Raw genomic sequence first — 23,083 nt, 5'->3', positions numbered from 1 at the left:
ATAACAGACGTCCGAACGTTGGGGAGCCCCGTTGAAATGAATGGAGCATTCGACAGATGACGTCACAACCATATAATAAGGCAAAGTAAAGATACTTTTACTTGAGTAGGCCTACAAATAGGCCTACAATTATTATTATTATTATTATTATTATTATTATTATTATTATTATTATTATTATTACATGCATAGTGTAGTGTTTAGGCGTTTTCCCTTTTCCCCCCAGTTTGCAGTGTTTTTAGTTTTTAAAAAAGTCGATTTGCGGAATATGTGATATGAGTAGTTTCGCAAAACATAAATAGCGACCGCCTCCTATTACGCTTCACTTCCTGTGTGATTTGATTGACAGGAGACCTTGTCCAGTCACAGGGAGCCGTGCTCGCAGCCTCACGCAAACCGGAACTTCGTCTCTTTTGACAAATATTTTTGCGCGAAATCTGCGGCGCACCGAAACTTGCCGCCCGTCTTTTGTCCCGTTTCATGTCGTTGTTTTGTATTTTGAGAAGCTTTATTTGCCGTTAACAGGGTCTGCTGGAGTTAAATACACAAACATGGACGAATATGACGAAATGTACGGGATCGAGGATGACTTCGAGCAGCAGTTTGCAGACGAGTTGGAAATCATGGCGGAGATGGAGAGTGAGTGGGCCATCTCTTGTTTGTGTCAATGGTCTGTAGAACTAGTGTTCAGTCCAACCTGTTATGCTAGTTGTGACACCACAGTACAGGGTTGGTTTGAGAAATTGTGCATGGTTAGTATTTTAACATTATGTTGTGCAGCGTTCATATTACATTTGTTATAAACTGGTGGGGACAAATTTTACAGTGTTCATATTATGTCCCCACAGTTCACCACATAAAATCGAATCTACATCCACGAGTTATACCCTCCGCGTGTTTGCTTAATTTGAACCGTTATGTGAATGTGTGGTTTTATTATCATCAGCAGTGAAATTACGACTGTGTTATTGTCGGTCTGTGTTAGGCTCACATGTAGCCTGTCAGCCTGAATGAGCTGTGCGTGTGCGTAGTTTACTTCAGGGCACTTTAGTAGTTTATGATGATGACATCGTCATCGTTTTGTACATTGTACGTATTCCTATATTCAGCAGATTAAAGAATTGCCCTTAGTCAATAGTGTGTGTGTGTGTGTGTGTGTGTGTGTGTGTGTGTGTGTGTGTGTGTGTGTGTGAGAGAGAGAGAGAGAGCTAGCGAGAGAGTTTCTCTTGTGTGTGTGTGTGTGTGTGTGTGTGTGTGTGTGTGTGTGTGTGTGTGTGTGTGTGTGTGTTGGTGGTGATTGTCTGCCCGTTGTTTTATACCTGATTTTTTTGTCACAGTGTTGATGTGTATGTCAGTGAAAGTTGTTTATGTTCGTGTTTGCTAGTTTGCACACAAGTGTGTGTGTGTGTGTGGGTGGGTGTGTGGGTGTGTATGTGTGTGTGTGTTAAGACTAGGATTGCTCACCTGTATCCTGTGTGTGTGTGTGTGTGTGTGTGTGTGTGTGTGTGTGTGTGTGTGTGTGTGTGTGTGTGTGTGTGTGTGTGTGTGTGTGTGTGTGTGTGTTTAGAAGAAGCAGAGCAGCAGGGCAAGGTGTCCAAGTACCGTGAGGAGGCAGCTAAGTCACGTCAATCATCATCGGAGGTTGAGCTTCAGCCGCGTCAGTCATTCGAGGAGGCCATAGCTGCCGGAGACACCACGTTGCCAAGGAGAGCCGTTGCCAAGCAACCACTGCCATCAGCTGCTGCTGCTGCTGATGATGATGATGATGATTATGAGGACCACTTGATCATCGCTCTGACGGAGGAAGAGGAGAAAGAGGCACAGAGTGAGTCAGAGAGAGAGAGAGAGAGTGCTTCTAGGAGGTGCTTTTTAGTGTTCCTAACACCTTCTTTCAGTTGGCTGATAGAAGCTTTCCACACACTCAATATCCTACGTTGTCTATGTCTTTTACAGGCTTATGAAAATAGTGTGTTTTTAGTTGGGTCGTTCCCGGTACCCCACCATCAAACCCCCTCTCTCTCACTTTCATTCTTTCTTTCTTTTTTTTAACTGTGGAAACTGCGATTTGCACGCGTCCCGTACTGTCAAACCAACCGTACGGTTTTCATTTTTGGTGCAAACGTGTGTGTGTGTGTGTGTGTGTGTGTGTGTGTGTGTGTCTGTGTGTCTGTGTGTCTGTGTGTGTGTGTGTTATTATGGTGTGTGTGCAGCCCCGGTGCCCAAGCGGCGGAAGTTTGATGTGGCCAAGAAGTTGACCTTCAACTCGGCGCCTTCTGATGACATCACACCGTTCTCTGATGACATCACTCCGCCATCTTCCCCAGAGGCCTACGAGCGCAGCAGGTACGCACTGAAAATGATGCATGATTGTCCAGAATTGCGATGATTTAGACATTGTCCTATTGCAATTACACGTTTTCTCAACATGTGGAATCTGTGGTTAGCCTGTTTATCATCGACTTTCAAATCTCTGTTCAAGACTTGATCTGACGTCGAGCATGAGCATGATTAATGTTTCCCAAATTGCCTGGTTAACCCGCCTCCCTCGGTTTGCTACTGGTCGAAGCCAGAAAAGGTTGTGCCGATGTTTAAACCAAACGTTTTCTTAGTCCCAATAGAATGTCTCCGCTTAAGCCACGTCACTGCCTTGAACACACCTCCACACAGGGCCGTTGGAACTGGTCAACTTTGATTGGTTCCCGACAAATTGGGTTGATTACTGTTTTTTTCCGGAGATCAGAAATCCTTTAACATTGCTTTTGGCCTGCAGAAAGTGTTGCGTTACTCGGAGGGCTCGGCCTAGCAAATGTATCGTAGCCTCCTGACTTGTATAAATAATTTATACTAGAATTTAAGGCTTGTGATTGGCTTCTTATAATTCTAGAATGTCAATAACCTGATAATAACCCGATGATGCTAGATACATGTATTGAGAAATCAATTTATTAGCCAAAAACCTACCTATGTGAATCGGATTTCTCATAAACCGATAACTGCAATAAACCGATTATTACAATCAGTTTACATGAGCACTTGAATAAACTGGTTACTCCAAAAACCTGATCATAAACAGTTTATTGATGTGCATATAAACGGGCTCACTGCGGTGGCTGGAAATGAAATGTGTTGCAAATGTTTCATGTGTCTTGATTGCAGCAACAATATCTACTCATAAAGCACCTCTTCTTCTTCCTCTCTCTCTCCTGATAGGCCGAGACCAGTCTCCACGGTAACCAATCTGATGGACATGAGTGGTCTGGGGGCTCTTCAGGACACGCCCAGTCGCGTTGCTATGCCAACCTCCAGCATTCTGCGCCGGGCCCCACTAACCGGAGATTACATCACTGTAACCAACAGCAACGGAGACAGAGTCTACCTCAGGCAGAAAGAGGAGCAGGTACACACATACACCACACGCCACACACACACACACACACACACACACACACACACACACACACACACACACACACACACACACACACACACACACACACACACACACACACACACACACACACACACACACACACACACACACACACACTGGGGAAGGAGTTGGGGCAGCTGTGGGCTAATGGTTAGGGAAATAGTCTTTAGATCAGAGGGCTGCAGCTTCGAATCCCACCCTTACTTCTCCCTACAACTCCATCTATGGTTGAAGTGCCCTTGAGCAAGGCACCTAACCACACACTGCTCCAGGGACTGTAACCAATACCCTGAAAATAACTATAAGTCGTTTTGGATATACAGTACTAAGAATCAGCTAAGTGTTACATACTGTAATATCTCTCACACACAGAGCCATGTAGATTTTTAACTTTTTATTTGTGTCCTTGATTTAAAATGCATTACACACATAAACAAGCCCACACACACACATGCCCACAATTGTAGCTTTCCAGCGTTACTCATAAGCTCAGGGCTTTGAACTGGTTCAAAGAACGAAAACAAAAACTGGGCATTTTTTTCTATCACATGGAAGTGAGTCACTAATGGCCAGTCTGTGCACATCACCCAAACTGACAAATGCGATCACAACGCACTGACGCTTTTGGAATTGGAACTGTGTGTGTGTGTGTGCGCGCGCGCGTGCGTGTGTGTGCGTGTGTAAAAAAAAGAGTTTAACAAGCAGCTCAGAGTGTTTGATATCTAGATAGAGGTATACGTAGAAGAGGATTGCTCTTAGACTGGCTGATGCCTGTGTTGTGTTCTGTGTCCTTATTGTGTGTGTGTGTGTGTGTGTGTGTGTGTGTGTGTGTGTGTGTGTGTGTGTGTGTGTGTGTGTGTGTGTGTGTGTGTGTGTGTGTGTGTGTGTGTGTGTGTTCTTCAGTCGCTGGAGAGTGTCGTCCGGTCGGTTCGCGGTTCCCATAATTCCCTTGGGCTCCTGGCCACGCCCATCGAAGTCCTGATGGAACAGGCAATGGAGAAGGTATCTCACACACACACACACACACACACACAATAGAGGTCCTGATGGAACAGGCAATCATAGTGACGCTGATGGTACACATTCTGAAGTTTAATAAGTGTGTGTGTGTGTGTTTTTTTTTTTCAGCGTCATCGTCAGGTGGTGGAGGAATCACAGAGACTCACGGACCTCATCAGCAGGTGGGTCATGGTGTGTGTGTGTGTGTGTGTGTGTGTGTGTGTGTGTGTGTGTGTGTGTGTGTGTGTGTGTGTGTGTGGTGAGAGTGTGTGTGCGTGTGGTGAGAGTGTGTGTGCATGTTCATAGAGTGTGTGTGTGTGTACGACTGAGGGAGAAACCGGAGAATGCCATAAAGAGAAGTTCATTGCATTGCTTGAAGATTTTCACTATAAACAACGACGCACAACCCATGTTCAGTTGTCGAAATTGAAATTCTTATTGATTAATGTGTGTGTGTGTGTGTGTGTCTGTGTAGGGTAATGTCCATGAGCTTGGAGCCGAGTGTGTGTGTATATGTTAATTAGGGCTGGGCGGTTTTGGAAAAAATTTGCATCACGGTTTTCTTGATGAAAATTGATATCACGGTTTTCTGCACGGTTTTTTGATATGCGACGATTTCCCCCCAAATCTTAATCTTTCTGAGGAAAAGATCTCAAATTAAATGTTAAATCATGAATTTAAATTAATCTCCATTCATATTTTATCATTTTTTCATTTCAATAATATTTTCTATAATTTATAGTTTATATTTCCATATCCAACAAAGTCTCAAATTAGAGAAAATGCAGCATTTCATGAAATAACCTAAAATCTTGACCAGGGTGCCATAGATTTTTCAAGGAAGAAGGGTTAAATGATTATAAGCAGCTGTTTTGGGCTTTTTCCAAGACAGCCCAAAACAGCTTATTTCGTTCTACACCTGGCAACACTAATTGCTTATTTGTCGTTCTACACCTGGCAACACATCCGGCGTGTTGCGCTGCCGCTGGACTAGCGAGTAAACAACAGTGGGGCAGAAATTAAACAGACTGAAGGCAGACACGGAAAACAAACGGATTTACTTGACATTGTGTGCATATTGTCTTTGAATTAAAGTCCAAATCCAACGTAGAAGGTATTTTGTCCGGTAGTTTGTGTCATATTGCGATGTGTTTCGCTCCTATTTTGCCCCCAAATCATTTCAAACAAATATAGCAATGTAGCAATGTATCTTGTCTGCCCATTGCATTTGAAAGCTATGCTACTTTAGCTTATAAGCAGTCTTAACAGCAGTGCTGCACACACAGTTGGGATGGTAATTAAATAGGCCTACAGTTAAGAATCAGATGACTGTTGTAGCCTGTTAACATAGCACCACATAGAATTGGCTTTTATTTAACTTTGTGGTAGGCTAAATGGATTGAAATGTTTGTCATGATTCATCCATGCCATGTGTGTTCATCATGTTTCACTCTCACTAGCCTCTAGCGCGTAACCAATTATTTTATTAGTTCAATCAACATCTTACATTGTGGTGACATTCCCTAGTAGAACAGCAACAACAGTGGGGTTGAAATAAGTGTAAGAAGAATCTTTGGAGGTGTGACACGGAGTATGAAGCTCACGCACATAACATAGTAGGCTATAAACAACAACAACAAAACCGTCTCTCATCAAAAAGAGAACCTTGTGTAGTGTAAACCGAGATCACGTTTTTTTAACCGTACACCGCCCAGCTCTAATGTTAATGTGTGTGCGTGTATATTAATGAGTGTGTTGAATATTAATTTGTTTGTGTGTGTGTGTGTGTGTGTTAGTAATGTCAATGAGGCGTTGCTGGGAGTCGGAGTTGATGTTGATGATGATGATGGTGGTGATGAAGATCAAGACGGCTCCTCTTCGCGTCTCTGGGTCGATCGATTCTCACCACGACACTACACAGACCTACTGAGCGATGATGTAATCACACACACACACCAAACCACACCACACCACACACCCCGCTTCTCACCACGACACTACACTACACTATAGCGTAGCGATGATGAAGTTACACACACATACACAGGCACACGCATCATACAGACTCACTCACTCACTCACTCACTCACTCACACACTCACTCACACACTCACACTTCACCCCGCCACTATATTGAATTTCTGAAGTGGTGAAGGGAATGATAAGCTTGTGTGTGTGTGTGTGTGTGTGTGTGTAGTTCACCAACAGGTGTCTGCTTAAGTGGTTGAAGCTGTGGGACTGCGTGGTGTTTGGCAGAGAGAGGAAACCCCGCCCCATTGTGCAAGAGAACCAATTACAGGGCGGCTTCCAGGGCAGCTACCAATCACAGGGCGGCTTCAAGGGCAACAACCAATCACAGGGTGGCTTCAAGGGCAACAATCAATCGCAGGGCGGCTTCAAGACCAAGAGCCAAATCACAGAGGAGATCCTGGAGGCAGAGCTCGACCAATACAAGCGCCCCAAATACAAGGTACACTTGTAAGGCACACGCCTCCTTTTAGTATCCAATAAGAACGCCCCAATTATAAGGTACTGCCCACTTAGTCCACCAATTCAAAAGGCCCAAATATAAGACACCGCCCATTTAACGATCCACCCAAACATCAGGCACAAGCCTCCTTTATCATCATCCAATAATAAGGTCCCACATGTTGGGTACCTGGTACACAGCCTGACCAATAAAAATAGCAAGAACATAAGGCACACCACACCCACCCTCAATGGAGAAATAAGGCACACCACACCCAAATAAGGCAAATCAACTCTCAAGAAGGCAAATCAACTCCAGGTAAATGAGTCAAATCAACTCTATAGAAATGAGGCAGATGAAATTATAATAGAGAAATGAGGCCCATCTACAGAGCCGGATTAAGATGGCCAGGGGCCCTTATGCTGCCTGTTGCTGTAGGCCCCCACGGAAGGCAAATTTCATGACAAAATGTACATACAGTGTCATAATTACAAGCAAGGAATCATGGATAACATGTCTTCCAGCTTCAGAGGAGTATTAGCAAGATTTTAAAATGTACTTGACTTTACAGATACATTTTTCAATATTGCATCTTGTCACAATTCTGCAATTTTTGACTTTTGGCCAATCGGCGGCCCTCTGGCAGGAAGGATGAAATGATGATCTGATCATTTTCTGGTTTTACGTGTGTGTGTGTGTGTGTGTGTGTGTGTGTGTGTGTGTGTGTGTGTGTGTGTGTGTGTGTGTGTGTGTGTGTGTGTGTGTGTGTGTGTGTGTGTGTGTGTCAGGTAACCCATGTTGTCTGGTCACCCATGTTGTCTGGTCCTCCCGGTCTGGGTGAGATGAGTCTGTAATGTGTGTGTCTAATATATGTGTGTATGTAATGTGTGTGTGTAGGTGGCGTTACTCTCAGGTCCTCCTGGTCTGGGTAAGACAACGTTGGCTCACATCATCGCAAAGCATGCTGGGTACAACGTAGTGGAAATTAACGCCAGGTAGAAAGCACGCGCACTCACACACACACACACACACACACACACACACACACTTATTTCATCAACTAAAACTAGGTATTAAAAATGCATACAGTATGTAGGTATGTGTGTATATAGGGCTCTAAATTAACACCCGCAAAATACGGGTGAAATGTCATTTTGGCTAGAAGAGAAAATTATCTACGTGCCAATTTGGCTAGTAGCGCCCGACTGGAATACATTATGAACGCCTAAACCGCTGCTTCTATAATGAACCCAACGACGGCAAGGTTTCCTACATTACCCATGGACACTTCCGTCGTGATGTAGGCTACGGCCATTGGTTAGTCATGTAACCACAGTAACGTAGCCTTTCGCCTATTGACTGCCTGCTTCACAGCGCGCACCAAAGCCACTGCTTGTTTGAAGAGCAGATTTTGTGTCTCGCAGGTTTTGTACAGGTGATAAAGAATGTCGTGGTGGTTACGGCAAGGTTCTGTGTCGGTGAATGCTAGTAGGCTATTAATAACTGTAACGGAGACGTTAAAATGGAATGGTGGAGGAGGAGCGAATAAGACAAGGATGTGGAGAGCTGTGCCTGTCAGTTTGAATGTAGCTGTCAGTCAGAAGTCGTCTGACATTTTCTTAGCCCTGGCCCAATTGCATGTAGTTGCTGATTCGGAAAGCCCACGCCATCGGAAAAGGCAGACCTTGCATGGACGTGCGAGTAGTCTACGTGAAAAAAAACCTCTATAACAAAAAATCTACCGACGCTATGGAAATAGGCTAACAAAGAAAGCAAACATTTCCGTGACATGTCGTAATCGCTAGGCCTACTTGTCATTTTGTTGCGCGTGGTATGAGAGCTGAGCTCCTGGAGGAAATTAAGGTGTCTAACAGCAGGCTACTACTGTACATAAACACATAAGACATCATACATTTTATTGCACAACGTGTGTGTGCGCGCCAGTGTTCATTTCGTCAACCATGACTATGACTAAAATATTTTGTCAAAGCCCTTTTTTGATTTTCGTCATTTAGACTAAGACTATGACTAAGTTGGGAAGACAATGACTAAAATATGACTAAGATTAAAATTGATTTTCGTCATTGTGACTAAGACCAAGACTAAATTTAAAAAAGCTAATTAACACTGGTGTTAAATAAAATAGAGAAAAAGAGAACCAGTGTGTGAAGAAGTTTCATTCTGCACAGTGTGATATATGTTAAAAAGTGAAGCAGTGTGCGGAGAAGGTTTATTCTGTACAGTCAATGATATACGTATGTTAAAAAGAGAAGCAGTGTGTGGAGAAGTTCTATTATCTACAGTGTTGACTAAAATTACTAAAAATTGACTAAGACTAAAAATGATTTCGTCATTTAGACAAAGACTAAGACTAAATTTGGAAGGAAATGACTAAAATATGACTAAGACTAAAATTGATTTTCGTCATTGTGACTAAGACTACGACTAAATCAAAAAATGCTGACAAAATTAACACTGGTGCGTGCGCGCCTGTGTGTTCGTGTTCTCTCCTTTCCTCTCTTCTCCTCCGCTCCCCTCTCTTCTGTGCATGGTCCATGGTATTTGGCTGTGTGTTGACAGCTGTTTGTGTGAGGTTTAGGTTTCTACTGTAGGCTTACAGTAGGGTTATGTGAGGTTTGAGTGAGGGCGTGTGGGGATGTGAGGGTTTGTGGTGATGGAGGCTGTATGTGTTTGGTTAGTGCTATGTTAAAGGTCTGGCATATGTGATGTGATTCACTGTTTTCAGTGGAAATGAAAGATAAACTAATGAAATGGATTGAGTAGGCCTAATAAAAATTAAACAGAAGTAAAATATTTTTGTAAAGTTTATATAGTATGTACAGTCAATCCGGAAAGTATTCACAGCGCTTCACTTGTTTCACATGTTATTATCTTACAGCTTTATTCCAAATGCTACAAATGAATGTCTGTTGTCAAAATCCTATACAAATTATTCCATTATGACCATGTGACAAACAAGTTGTCTTGAGATTTTTGGAAATGTATCAAAATAAAAAACAAAACTCATATTTACAAAAGTATTCACAGCCTTTGCTTAATGCTTTGTAGAACCACCTTTGGCAGCAACTATTCATTTTTTCATTTCAAAATGAAAAGGGATTAAAAGGGAGGTCATCGGTGTGTGTTTCAACCTTTCAGTACATTGAAATTGTACATTTTGAGTCTGCACCTGGCTAAAATAGATGGGTGTGAGTTTTGAATGAAATCCTATGGAGAGTATCATGATCGGCTTCTGTAGTCACAATGCATGTTGACATACATGCTTCTTTAGGCGTAATTCAGATTTCCAATGTTGACGGCATTCATACATCGCCAAACCATGTCAGTCCCACAACCATGCTTGACTAGCCAGATGATGCACTTTTTGTGTAAAACTCACTTGTTTACCACCACACATGCTTGACGCCATCTAAAGCAAATTTGTTTGTGAAAAAATGAAAATGAAAATGTAGTAGTTGAATGTAGTTGCTGCCAAAGGTGGTTCTACAAAGTATTAAGCAAAGGCTGTGAACGGGCAGCTGCAAGGCCAACTACAAGGGTCTTAAAGACTGGCTCCTAACCAGTCAGTACCTCAGTTATTGGAGAGTGCTGTGGAAGCTTAAGGTGACGATTAACCTCTTAATATGTCTTCATATTGCAATGTTTCTGTCACGCAATGCTTAGGTTCATTTTATGGTGTCCTGTGGTGTGACTGCTCTTATAGAAGGAAAAAAAGTTTTTTATAAATGAAAACACATATTAAGATTAAACATAATATCATTATCAAGTTCGCATGAGCTCAGATGTCAGTCATGTATACAAAATGATTAAAATGGCCATAATGCAGTGAATTTCCTGTGGTGCGACTTCATTTTCCTGCGGTGTGACATGCCTATGCAATGTGTTGATGCAGGACACATTTTCTCAAAAATGGCAAAAATTAGGCGAAATTCCACGGACCACTAAAAGCTTTATTTTTTTCTATTTTTTCCCAATTTTTTCAATCAATTTGTTCAGGAATTGGGAAAAACTTTTTTTTTTTTTTTGGCGTTACGCCCTTAAACGTCAACCACCCAAGTGTGTATAGTGTTTGTGTGTGTGTGTGTGTGTGTGCGTACAGTGATGACCGTAGTGCGGAGCTTTTCCAGAAGCGTATTGACACGGCTACCCAGATGAAGTCTGTCCTGGGAGCCAATGAGAAGCCAAACTGCCTCATTATTGACGAGATCGATGGAGCGCCTTCCGTAAGTCACTTCCTCTTGTTTAACCCATCTTGCCCCTGCCTATTAAATCCTAACTACCTCAGCCTCCGAAGCACATACAAACATGAAATAAGTTACATACCCACATCTTTAATAAAACAGCTCAAATCTCAAAAACTTAAATGCAGCGTATATGTCGCTCCAGGACACAATGGGTTAAAGGTGCACTGTGTAGGATTGTGGACAGAGTAGGTATTGCAATTATGCTGCTCATTGAAACTGCGCTGTCTACTGCCAAATTTGATCTTTTCATGAATATTTACAATTTCATGTCTTACTGTAATATTTGTAATCTTCTTTGATTATATTTCATGTTTTCTTTGCGCCTTCTGCATGGACAATATGAAATTCCACTGCATTTGGGTCAGACATTAGGTGCGATCGATTTCGTTCAACTTCAGCTTGCCCATGTAGACAGCAATACCTTCTGGATGAAAATGTTGCATGATGGTTAGAAATTGTGTTCGGGGGGGGGGTCCATGTGACTGCAAACTCACCTTACAGCTCTCGCACTGCACCCCACTTCAAATCTTCATCCCCCTAGACCTCACACTATGTCCGTATCTCGAAGTCAAGGATCCTAGCCTTGCGGAGTATCCAATCGCTGGGCTTTTTCACGTCCTAGCAAGGCCAGGATCCTTGACTTTGAGATACAGTATGTATGTACTACGTAGAGCGTATGTACTGCGAGCTCATCGTTTTATGCAAATTTGTGGTCGACTTTAAATGTGTTGTTTTTAACACCACCCACGTTGTGACGGCAAGTTCTTGCTGAAGTACTTTGCGATGTCGGTCATTTTCGTCCCGAACGCACCTATTTTGTTGCTTATCTGCACATCATGTGGCATCTGAAACGTGGCCATTGGCCATTAAATGCAAAGTCATGATGACGTTCCTGATTGACTAACGTGTGTGTCTGTGCTACTCTCCGTTTGGCTGTTTAGGCGGCGATCAACGTGCTATTGGCTATTTTGAACAGGAAGGAGAGCCGTGATGAGGGGGAAGGGGCGGGACCAAACTCCCTGAAGAAGAAGAAGAAGAAAGAGAACGTGCTTCTGCGACCAATCATATGCATCTGCAACGACCTGTAAGACACACTTCTTTACCTTAGACACACCCCTTTATATCATCATCATCATAGCCAATAATATCAGGGGGTGTTCACTCGCGGAACTAGCTACTAGCCACAAATGGCTAACCCTACTCCGAACAAGTGCAAAATGAATGGGTGTCAATGGAGTTTTCTACTATTATATATATTTTTTATTTTTTTATAATTTTTTGCCCTGAAATATTAATATTCAGCTCGAAGCTAGAAATAATAAGACCTCGTTTGAGTAGCGTTTCGATTATTTTGCGCCACTAGATTATTATATACTGGGTCACAAAACTCAATTTATGAGTGGTCAAACCCATAAACATTAGCGGGATGCTAGCGAGTACAGGTCGAAATCTTCTTCATTGCTGTAAAACTAGACACCTGAAAGATTTGACAATACAGCCTATCATTAAACACCAGCAATAGTGCTTACCAGGAATAGTTTGTTGATGAGATATGTGATTGGAAATTGCATTAGCAATGTATTTAGCATTTGGGCTCCCTTTTGCATTCCATACATTTTCCCACATGAAAGACTTAACAGCGCTCACCGACTAGTGGACACTCCATAGGAACTGCAGTATGCATGCAAAGCTAACTGGCTACAATGGGAACCAATCAGTGTGAACCTTCTCCCTGTATTCTAAATTCTCTGATAATATGCAACTGTGACGACCTTTAAGGCCGTCTCGTCATTCCTGTCTAGATGTAATTCTGCTGTCAACTTTAAACTCTGTCTATTTTGTATAGAAGTGCTGATTGGTTGTTTATCTTTATTTTCTCGTCAGTTTATCTTATCGTAAGTTTATCTTGTCAGTTATATACCTTCCCCTGATTGGTGGTTAGTTCATGTGCCTGCCCCTGATTGGTGATTTGTCTTGTCAGTTATGTGCCAGCACTCCGGCCCCTGCGACAGCAAGCGTTCTTATTGGCTTTCCCCCAGACGCAACCATCACGCCTCACACAGAGACTGGCAGAGGTAACACACACACACACACACACACACACACACACACACACACTCTCTCTCTCTCTCTCTCTCTCTCTCTCTCTCTCTCTCTCTCTCTCTGTCTCTGTCTGTGTGTCTCTCTCTCTCCTCTTTTTCCTTTTCCTCTCTCTCTCACCTTGCATATGCTGGCAAGGTAACACACACACAAACACACACACGAAATTATTCAATATCAAACGCATGGTATGAAAGTGGACACTGGCAGTCGTGTATGTACGTGCATGCAGGTTTCTTTTTACCAGGGTATGAAGGTCGACACTTCAATGGCTCTGGTGTGTGTGTGTCTGTGTCTGTATGTTTCTCGTTATCAGGGTATTGAGGTTGACACTGGGACTCTTAATGGATCTTTATTGTGTGTGTAATGTGTGTGTGTGTGTGTTTGTGTGTGTGTGTGTGTGTGTGTGTGTGTGTGTGTGTGTGTGTGTGTTTGTGTAGATTTCTCGTTATCAGGGTATGAAGGTGGACACTGGGACTCTAATGGCTCTCTGTGAGAAGACGGACAATGACATCAGATCATGCATCAACACCTTACAGGTAACACACACACACACACACACACACACACACTCGCAATGTCCTGTGTTTGGGGCAGCCATGGCCTAGTGGTTAAGGAAATGGGCTTCCTGTCAAAGGGTTTCTGGTTCGAATACCACCCTTACCTCTACCTACACCTCCATCCATGGCTGAAGTGCCCTTGAGCAAGGCACCCAATCCCACATTACTCCAGGGACTGTAAATAAATGTAAATCACTGTAGATAAAAGCACCAGCTAAGTCTAATGTAATGTAAGCCTTCACAGGTAATACATACATACATTTGTGTCATGTCCCAACCCTGTCTCTCTCTCCCAATCATTTCCGGTCTCCTCTCGCCCTGTCATAATAAAGGCCCAAAAAATACAAAAACAAAAGGTTCTGACTTTGGTTTCGTATGCTAATTAAAAGTCATTTGATTATATGTTTCCCACATGTCGTGAGTAAAGTGCACAAGAGTAAAGTGCAGGGCTCGAGTTGTAGGGGGATGAGGGGGGATGCCATCCCCCCTACAATCACAATGGTCTAAAATCATCCCCCTCAATGAAAATGGTCAAAAATCATCCCCCTCTAAAACAGGCATCCCTTCTTCACATATTGTGTTAAAATTGCACTTTTAACAACTTCATTTTCAACATTTTCTCAGGGGAGAAACCCCCGAACCCCCAATAATCATAATCCATCTCTGACCATCCCCCCTGCTTTGATTTTACAACTCGACCACTGGTAAAGTGTATACTGTCGTCGCAGCATGACACCCACAGGTCTCCGCAGACCAATTATGGAAACACTGTTTGACTATCCCGATATAACTTCAGCGTCGTAACTTGCAAGTGCACATGCTAGGTTTGTGTAAATAAATGAAGCAACAAAGCATGGGCAACTTATTTAATGAATATCACACATTTTCGTCTTGCAAACCATCTGCGGGCAGTCACATGTTTGGAGGTGCACACCAAGTGACAGCTGAGCGGGGAACATATCTGTGTGGCTGTCTGCACCACTGCACAAGTTTTTTTAGCATAAAACTGTACGATCACACATGACCCTCATCGTGTTGTGGATATCGCCTGCGATGGTTCCATCAACGGTTGAGAATTGTCAAAGTCAACTCATCGGCGGATGACGTGTAGTCACTGCTCGACTGACACAAACCAATTGTTGTGCAAGCATTGATGTGTGTTCGTGTGTGTGTGTGTGTTCGTGTGTGTAGTTCCTGCATGGTCGTGGTAAAAGGCAGCTGGACGTGCGTGCCGTGTCCAGTGTGTGTGTCGGCCAGAAGGACCAAAACAAGGGACTCTTCTCCATCTGGCAGGAGATATTCCAGCTACCCAGAAACGCCAACAAGAGGTACACACATTACACACACACACACACACACACACACACACACACACACACACACACACACACACACACACACACACACACCTTTGGTACACAGGTACACTTGTAGCTGCCCCATGTGAGTCGCACATGCGAAGACTTGCTTTGTGGTATCACAGCTACCCAATGTGAGTGATACATGAGCATACGGATATTCAAGTACAATTAATCGATTCAAATACAATTAATCGATTCAAATCAAATACAATTAATCGATTCTATTGTGTATGAATCGATTAATTGAATCATGGGCTGCAGGATCGATGCACCGATTCAAATCAATTATTGTTTACACGCCTAGTCCTTACCTGTCTTGATGGACCTGTTTGGTTGTTGCTGGTGTGCTGCAGGAAGCGGATTGGTCGAGAGGGCCAGGAGGGAGTGCTTAACGAAGGAGCTCAGAGATTACATCACATCCTGCACCTGGCCTCCTCTTGCGGAGAGAACGAGAAAATTACACAGGTACACACTCTCACTCACACCCACCATCACACACACACCATACACTTGGCCTCTTCCAGTGGACAGACAGAAAATCACACAGGTTCACATACTAATATTGTAGTAATAATAATATAAATATAATAATAATAACAACAATAGCATAATGTTGTGTAATAGACACTGAGGGACCATTCCATCATTAGCGCTGAATTTAGCACCGCTTATGTGCAAAGTTTCAAATTAACTATTAATTATTGTGTGTGTGTGTGTGTGTGCGTGTGCGTGTGTGTGTGTGTGTGCGTGTGTGTGTGTGTGTGTGTGTGTGTGTGTGTGTGTGTGTGTGTGTGTGTGTGTGTGTGTGTGTGTGTGTGTGTGTGTTTTCCACAGGGCCTGTATGACAACTTCTTGCACATGAAGTTGAAGGACCCCAGTCTTGGCGGCGTGTGCGCGGGTCTGGACTGGTTGTGTTTTGTTGACGTGCTGGGAGAGTACATGATGCACACGCAGAACTTCACTCTGCTGCGCTACACACCCTTCCTCCCTGCAGCGTTCCACATGCTCTACGCACACACACACACGCCGCGCATCAACTACCCCTCAAGCCACTACGAGGTACAGTATACACACACACACACCGCATCAACTCCCCCAGTTGTCACTATGAGTTAAACAAACACACACACACACACACACACACACACGCACACACACACACACCGCATCAACTACCCCTCAAGCCACTACGAGGTACACACACACACACACACACACACACACACACACACACACACACACACACACACACACCGTGCATCAACTACCCCTCAAGCCACGAGGTACAATACACACACACACACACCGCATCAACCCCCCCAGTTGTCACTATGAATTAAACACACACGCACACGCCGTGCAGCAACTATCCTTCAAATCACTATGAGGTACAGTACACACAGACACATGTTGACTGGTTTTCCTCCGTCAGTAATAAACTCGTCCCCCTCTCTCTCTCTTTTTAGGCCCTGACGAAGCAGCAGCAGTTGCGGAACGGTGTGGTTGCCATGTTGGCGGATATTCCCCCGTCTGTGCGTAGTCGAGTGGCCATCACGTCTCTCTGTCTGGACATGCTGAGTCTCCTCCTCGACCTCATCGCACCCAAACTGCGCCCCGTAAGTCGTGCGTGCGTGTGTGTGTGTGTGTGTGTGTGTGTGTGTGTGTGTGTGTGTGTGTGTGGGTGAGCATGAGGCTTTTACACATACCTAGCCTGGAACACAAAGACGATCCAACCAGACTTTCCAACTACGACTAGTTACAGTAGTTGTCTGTCTGTTCCTTTCGGTCCTAGTCGGCCCTCTTTTTTCTCAACACACCAAATCGACTTCAACCGTCATGGACACTCCCCCGGGATGGTGCAGTTGGGATTTCCATAGAAACTTCTGTGCAAGAGGTTGCGCTGGCCCTTTGAAGAACCCAAATGTTTCCGCAATGAAACATCCATCTCTCTACTTTTCACAAGTAGCTGTGAAGATTGTAGTGGTGTGCATTGGTACTGCCCTCACGATTCGATTCGATTCCGATCCGATTCAATTCTACAATGCATTGCAATGCATTACATTTCTACTGAAATCAAAGCAAATGTTTCTTCAGTCATGATGAGGCAATACAAGTAGTCAGATACTGAGCAACAACGTATTGGCTGTTTTCTGTATCAGGCAGTTTTCAATGCTTTGAAGTTCTTTTATTTACTTCAACATTCATTTTCTCCCGAAATATCAACGGAAGTAATTGAAACTTAAAAAAATTGCCGCATCGATTCTGGAACTTGCCGCATTGAATTGGATCACCCATGTCCCACATTGCATTGCATCGCCGAATCGATTATTGTTGACACCACTAGAAGATAGCCTACATTACTACTCTAAATATACAAGGTATGTACAGTTGGCCGTGCAAAGTCCCTCTCCCTTTCATAATTTCTCCATCAAGAGGACGTTGTATCTCTGTCTCTCGCTCACAAAAGAGCAAAAACCTAACCTATGGTTTTTCATTGATTCGCTATCTCGGTGGAAGAAATAACTCCAATCATTGCGATTGCTAAACAGGATAATCAGGCACAACAATGTGCGCTGTGCGATGTGTTCGATGATGTTGTAGGCCTACATTTTATGCCGTGCTTGTGAAACTTCCATGGAGATGCTTGTTAGTTTGCTACTAGCAAAACTGCCCTACCACGTTGTCCTGCTAGCAGTTACACAAACCAATCAGAGTCTGGCAAAGAACCCGACCCCCTACGGGCTTCTCAACCCAACTGAACATGCTGAAAGTCTCCCGCCTACCCCTTACCCCGACAAATGTACCAAGACACACCAACTCGATTTCAAACCGCCTGTCTTCCATGCTCGCAGATACTCAGGTTGGTGTGAAGCTGCTCTAAGCTGACAGTTGTTCCCATCTGGCCTCAGTCCCTCCTGACCTCACACTCCTCATGTCTCACATATCTAGGGCCCTATGTAATCTGTTCATTTTTTTTGTAAATTCTGGGTTTTCTTGTTGCCATATCTGATTTCTATCCTTTTTGTATGTATGATCAGGTCACCCTTGACCGAAAAAAGAATCTTATTTCTTAGTTATTTAGCTTGAACTGGTGGTTGGACAGCCACACTTTCTCTTTCTCTTTCTCTCTCTCTCTCTCTCTCTCTCTCTCTCTCAATCACTGTTTCTCTCTCTCCTCCAGGTGAATCCTCAGCTCTATAGCTCCAGAGAGAAACAGCAGCTGCTAGACTTGATTGACACCATGATCAACTACAACCTCAACTACACACAGCAGAGGAACCCAGAGGGCCAATACACATACCTACTGGAGCCGTAAGACACACACACACACACACACACACACACACACACACACACACACACACACACCAACCAAACCATCTACAGGTGCAGGCCATGCAATTAGAATATCGTAAAAAGCGTATTATTTCCGTAATTCCATCAATAATGTTTAAATTTCTTTCATGGATTATAGATTCATGGCCGACATGTCAAACTATTCCAATAATTGGTTTGTTTATTCTTACATATTTTGGGCTTCCAGCTCCAACATGTCAATGTTTAATTTTTGGTTACAAATGTCTTTTACTTAATCACTGCCATGATGTCAATGGTAGGGCATTGCATGGGAGTTATGGAAGCCCAGATATCCGTGATGCTTTGCTCTCAGCTGTTTTTGTTAGTACATCTGGTGACCCACACTTCACTCTTGATAATACACCGTAGATTACCATACCGCATTTTGGTGTTTTGATATTCTAACTAACCAGACATAAAACCCCATTGAAAATGAATGGGACGTTATGTCTGGTGAGTTAGAATATCAACACCCCCCGTCGTGTGTGTGTGTCTGTCTGTCTGTCTGTCTGTCTGTCTGTCTGTCTGTAGTAGCGTGGAGGAAGTGCTATGCTGTGTTTCCCGGGCCTGCCACCCCGTTGCCAGCTAATGTGTGTGTGTGTGTGTGTGTGTGTCTCCATAGTAACGTGGAGGAGGTGGTGCGTTTCCCGGGCCTGCCACCCCGTCGCCAGTTGACCTATCAGGTGAAGCAGCTTATCGCCCGAGAGATAGAACTTGAACGCATGCGCAGGACTGAACGCGCTCAGCTCAGGAGGAATGCAAACACGGTAAACACACACACACACACACACACACACACACACACACAGACACACACACACACAGACACACACACACACACACACACACACACTTGTTGCACAGGCCAATCCATTTCACAACAAGTTTCACAGAAGTATCTCATTTAGGTTTGGGAAGATTTGCCTTAACAGATTTGCATCCTTTATGATACAGTTGCATTGATTTGCAATGTTTGCATTGGTAAGTAAAGTCGAGATGCATTGTATATAAACTGGATTGATACAAACCGAATCATATCTCTTATAACTTTTTAGAAACTGGTCTATGTATTTCTGGTTACTATTGACGTGTCTAGTGCGCAGTCGACATTGGCTGGCTCAGATTTAGACCGCCTTTCGTCTCGCTTAAAGAGGCTGTGTTTTCAATATTTGTTGCCGTGTACAACAAGTTTTCTGACACTCTGGTGACTGTTCAGATGAAAGCTTCTAGCGTCCTTCTGGGCATCTGGAAGACATGTGGAGAGTACTCTAGCTTCAGTGTTTAAGTCAGTGTTTTGCACCAGCAAACAACCAGCACCAACAACAACAGATAGATGTCTGCCGACACCTTGCTGTTTCCAAATGACGACAAATGGCCAGTGCCTGTGAGACAGAAAAAAAGTTGGAAAATGTTACAGAGCCTGTGCACCCTTGTCAGGTTCATGCAGTTAATGTGGCGTCACTAAGTTAGCAACGTTGCGTAGGAGTGTGTTATATTTCTAAATCTCTTGACGTACACAAGGTCTGTTTTGCAGCTTCTGCGCATAAAAAAGTCAAGTCACTAGGAAGCCTTTTCCAACTCTTCAGTCCATCGAGCATGTTATTTCCCTCTTCTGGTTTTAGTAATACCATTCCATCCATCTACTGAATTGTTCTAATCTGGATCAATTGTTCAGAGCTAACCTGCAGCCTACTTCTTGCATGTCCAATGACTTAATAATCCCACCTGTAGGTCGACAATATTCCAATATGAGCATCGCAGTAGGGAGGAGTATCATATCTTCTCACTGGTCATTTCATGAATCATTAATGTATTGAATCGTTGGCATGTGTATCGCGATGTTTATCGCATCGCTTTGATGATGAAGATTCCCATCCTTGATCCTTGATCCTCGGTTCGTATATGTGCGTGTGTGTGTGTGCATGCGTTCGTGCAGGCGTGCGTGAATTAATGTGAGCTGCTTGTACTCAAGTTTGTGCTGTGCTGTGTGTGTGTTTGCGTTATTGACCAATGAACTGTCCTTGATCTTTTATCCTAAGAGAGGAGATCCACAGGAAGTGATGTCACAACCACAGGCAGCCAAGGTGGAGAAACAGGAAGTGAAGAGAGTCACCAGCAAGAACCACCAGCAGAGACTGGAGAACATCGTCAAGCAGGCAGTAGTGGAGACCAGGGTAACTCACACACACACACACACACACACACACACACACACACACACACACACACACACACACACACACACACACACACACACACACACCGACGACTGGAGAACATCATCAAGTAGATAGTAGTGGAAAGATCAGGGTAATCACACACACACACACACACACACACACACACACACACACACACACACACACACACACACACACACACACACACCAGAGACTGGAGAACATCATCAAGCAGACAGTAGTGGAGACCAGGGTAGCACACACACATACACACCCACTCTGCGTGTTTGTGTTATTGTTGTTGAGGTGTCTGTCCAGTGCTCGTGTGTGTCTGTGTCAAATCCTTAGAAAGGTGAGGGGAGTTCTCACTTCTGTGACATACTGTATTTTATTGGATGCCCAATACTCATAGGATTAAAAAAGTGGAAAAGAACTGATGTCTGATGGTGTGTGTGTGTGTGTGTGTGTGTGTGTGTGTGTGTGTGTGTGTGTGTGTGTGTGTGTGTGTGTGTGTGTGTGTGTGTGTGTGTGTGTGTGTGTGTGCGCGCACACGTGCATCTCTGCAGCCTGAGATGGACTTCTTTGGCCGTGTCATAGTACCCAAGGACAAACCAGCCTCCACAAACACAGGTAACACACACACACACACACACACACACACACACACACACATACTCCAGTTTTAAGTCTTTCTTGATGACCTATTAATGTATGCAGTCTCATCATATGAAATTTGCTGTATAGTGTATACGTACTTACACATGACCTGACATGACCGGGGGTCTGTGTGTTATCATCGCATGGGCAACTGGAGGTTACGCAAGGAGTAGGCAACCAATAATTTTACTTTTGGCCCATAGAGAACACTGCTGTTCCTTCCAAAAAATATCGTCAGTCAGTGAGCATGAGCAACCAACTGCACCTCGAACTCTGTGAGTTGCAGTCAAATCCCTGGTCATGTAGCCCGTTGATGAAAAAAATATGGCCTTCCACATCATAGAAATTGTCCACGCCTGTGTTGTCATGAAATGTGCTATAAAAAAACATTTGACTTGACTTGACCAGCTGTGTTTGACAACTTCAATTGGCTCTTTATCTTCTCTCCTCTCTCTCTCTCTCTCTCTCTCTCGCTGCCTCTCCTTCTGTCTCTCTTTCTCTCCCTCTGCAGCGGAGGAGGGTAAAGGAGGCGTGGCTACTAAAGGGAGTTTGGCTCAGATTGGTGTTGCTGTGGGAAACAGTGATGTTTGGTTCCGTTTCAACGAGGGAGTTTCCAACGCAGTCAGGCGGAATGTGTACATCAGAGAACTACTCTAACTCAAGTGTGTGTGTGTGTGTGAGAGAGAGAGTTTTGTAAAGATGTGAATAAAGGCTGTGTGTGTGCGTGCGCGTGTGCGTGTAAGAATTGTGAATAAATGGTGTGTTAAAGAGATGTATTGATGTTAATAATAAAATAAAATGATGAAAATTTTGCAGCTTGAACACATCTCTGATTCAGATGTTACCCTCTGCGTGCGCACACACACACACACACACACACCATTACACTTAGCTGATGCTTTTATTCAAAGTGACATAGAGTTCTCAAGTAATTGTAGGACATTGGTTAGAGTCCTTGCTCAAGTGAGGTTATGTGCCTTGCTCAAGGGCACTTCAGCCTTGGAGTAAGGTAGGGAGAGCTAGGGGTGGATTCAAACCTGCAACCCTCTGATCTAAAGCCCATTAGCCCACTATGCCACGGCTGCCATGATGATAAAATGTACCATGACACTGACTGCAGACGTGAGAGAGCGAGAAATTGATTCTGCCTTTGCTTGCTAAAATGCCATGATTATTATGGAGAGGAAGATCGCTGCCAAATGTGGAAATAGTCTTTTAAGGAGCACATTAGGAAGGCTCCAAAATAGCACAGTTCTTTTTTGTAGTGAGCTACAAAAGATAACACGGCAAATACGCCCAATGGGTTCTGCACAAGTATTAATAAAAACCAACAGATAAAGACACAAGAGTGTTAACTCTATCTTGAATATTTCATCTACACAAGGTTTCAAAATAACTTTTAAATACATTATTTCATTTGAAAATATTAATCATTGTGACCATTGTCCTTTACATATGTAGCCTACATAATCATGATCAAAGTCATTCACTTAAAAGATCATATTTCTATTTCAGGAGGACCAAATGTTGTAATGTTGAAATAAACTCATATAAAATGTCACTGTCATTACTATCAACAGCAGCAGAATTAATAAAATAGGAGGATATCATCATCATCAGAGCCAGGTTTAGGCTGTAGTTACAGTAATCCTCTACCCTAGAACCTCATACAATTTATGCACAGTTGGGGGTGTGGGTGTTGGT

The 23,083-nt window shown here is 43.5% G+C and overlaps 1 protein-coding gene across 2 annotated transcripts; it reads left to right on the top strand.

Moving 5' to 3' along the window:
- Nucleotides 1-437: 437 nt before the first annotated feature.
- Nucleotides 438-22,201, top strand: chtf18 (CTF18, chromosome transmission fidelity factor 18 homolog (S. cerevisiae)). Of its 2 annotated transcripts, none has more exons than XM_063185427.1 (22): nucleotides 438-639; nucleotides 1,571-1,825; nucleotides 2,211-2,343; nucleotides 3,211-3,397; nucleotides 4,334-4,432; nucleotides 4,559-4,611; nucleotides 6,226-6,367; nucleotides 6,627-6,899; nucleotides 7,797-7,894; nucleotides 11,020-11,143; nucleotides 12,106-12,248; nucleotides 13,146-13,239; nucleotides 13,705-13,803; nucleotides 15,016-15,152; nucleotides 15,539-15,650; nucleotides 16,020-16,244; nucleotides 16,652-16,801; nucleotides 18,367-18,497; nucleotides 19,165-19,309; nucleotides 20,582-20,716; nucleotides 21,289-21,352; nucleotides 21,891-22,201. In XM_063185427.1, exons 1-22 carry the CDS (start codon nucleotides 552-554, stop codon nucleotides 22,034-22,036), a joined length of 3,033 nt encoding a protein of 1,010 aa, XP_063041497.1. In that variant the 5' UTR covers nucleotides 438-551; the 3' UTR covers nucleotides 22,037-22,201. The 2 variants fall into 2 exon arrangements, with proteins under 2 accessions (XP_063041497.1, XP_063041496.1); XM_063185426.1 differs by having other exon boundaries at nucleotides 1,568-1,825.
- The last annotated feature ends 882 nt before the right edge of the window (nucleotides 22,202-23,083 follow it).

Source organism: Engraulis encrasicolus, chromosome 20, assembly GCF_034702125.1.
Source record: "Engraulis encrasicolus isolate BLACKSEA-1 chromosome 20, IST_EnEncr_1.0, whole genome shotgun sequence".
NCBI lineage: Eukaryota > Metazoa > Chordata > Actinopteri > Clupeiformes > Engraulidae > Engraulis > Engraulis encrasicolus.
Note: the sequence above shows the minus strand (reverse complement) of the source record. Positions and strands in the feature narration are given on the sequence as shown.

Coding starts and splice junctions, on each gene's coding strand:
- chtf18 (XM_063185426.1), top strand. CDS start 552: ATGGACGAATATGACGAAATGTACGGGATCGAGGATGACTTCGAGCAG. Junction 640..1,567: donor AATCATGGCGGAGATGGAGA/GTGAGTGGGCCA, acceptor GTGTGTGTTTAG/AAGAAGCAGAGCAGCAGGGC. Junction 13,240..13,704: donor TCACACAGAGACTGGCAGAG/GTAACACACACA, acceptor GTGTTTGTGTAG/ATTTCTCGTTATCAGGGTAT.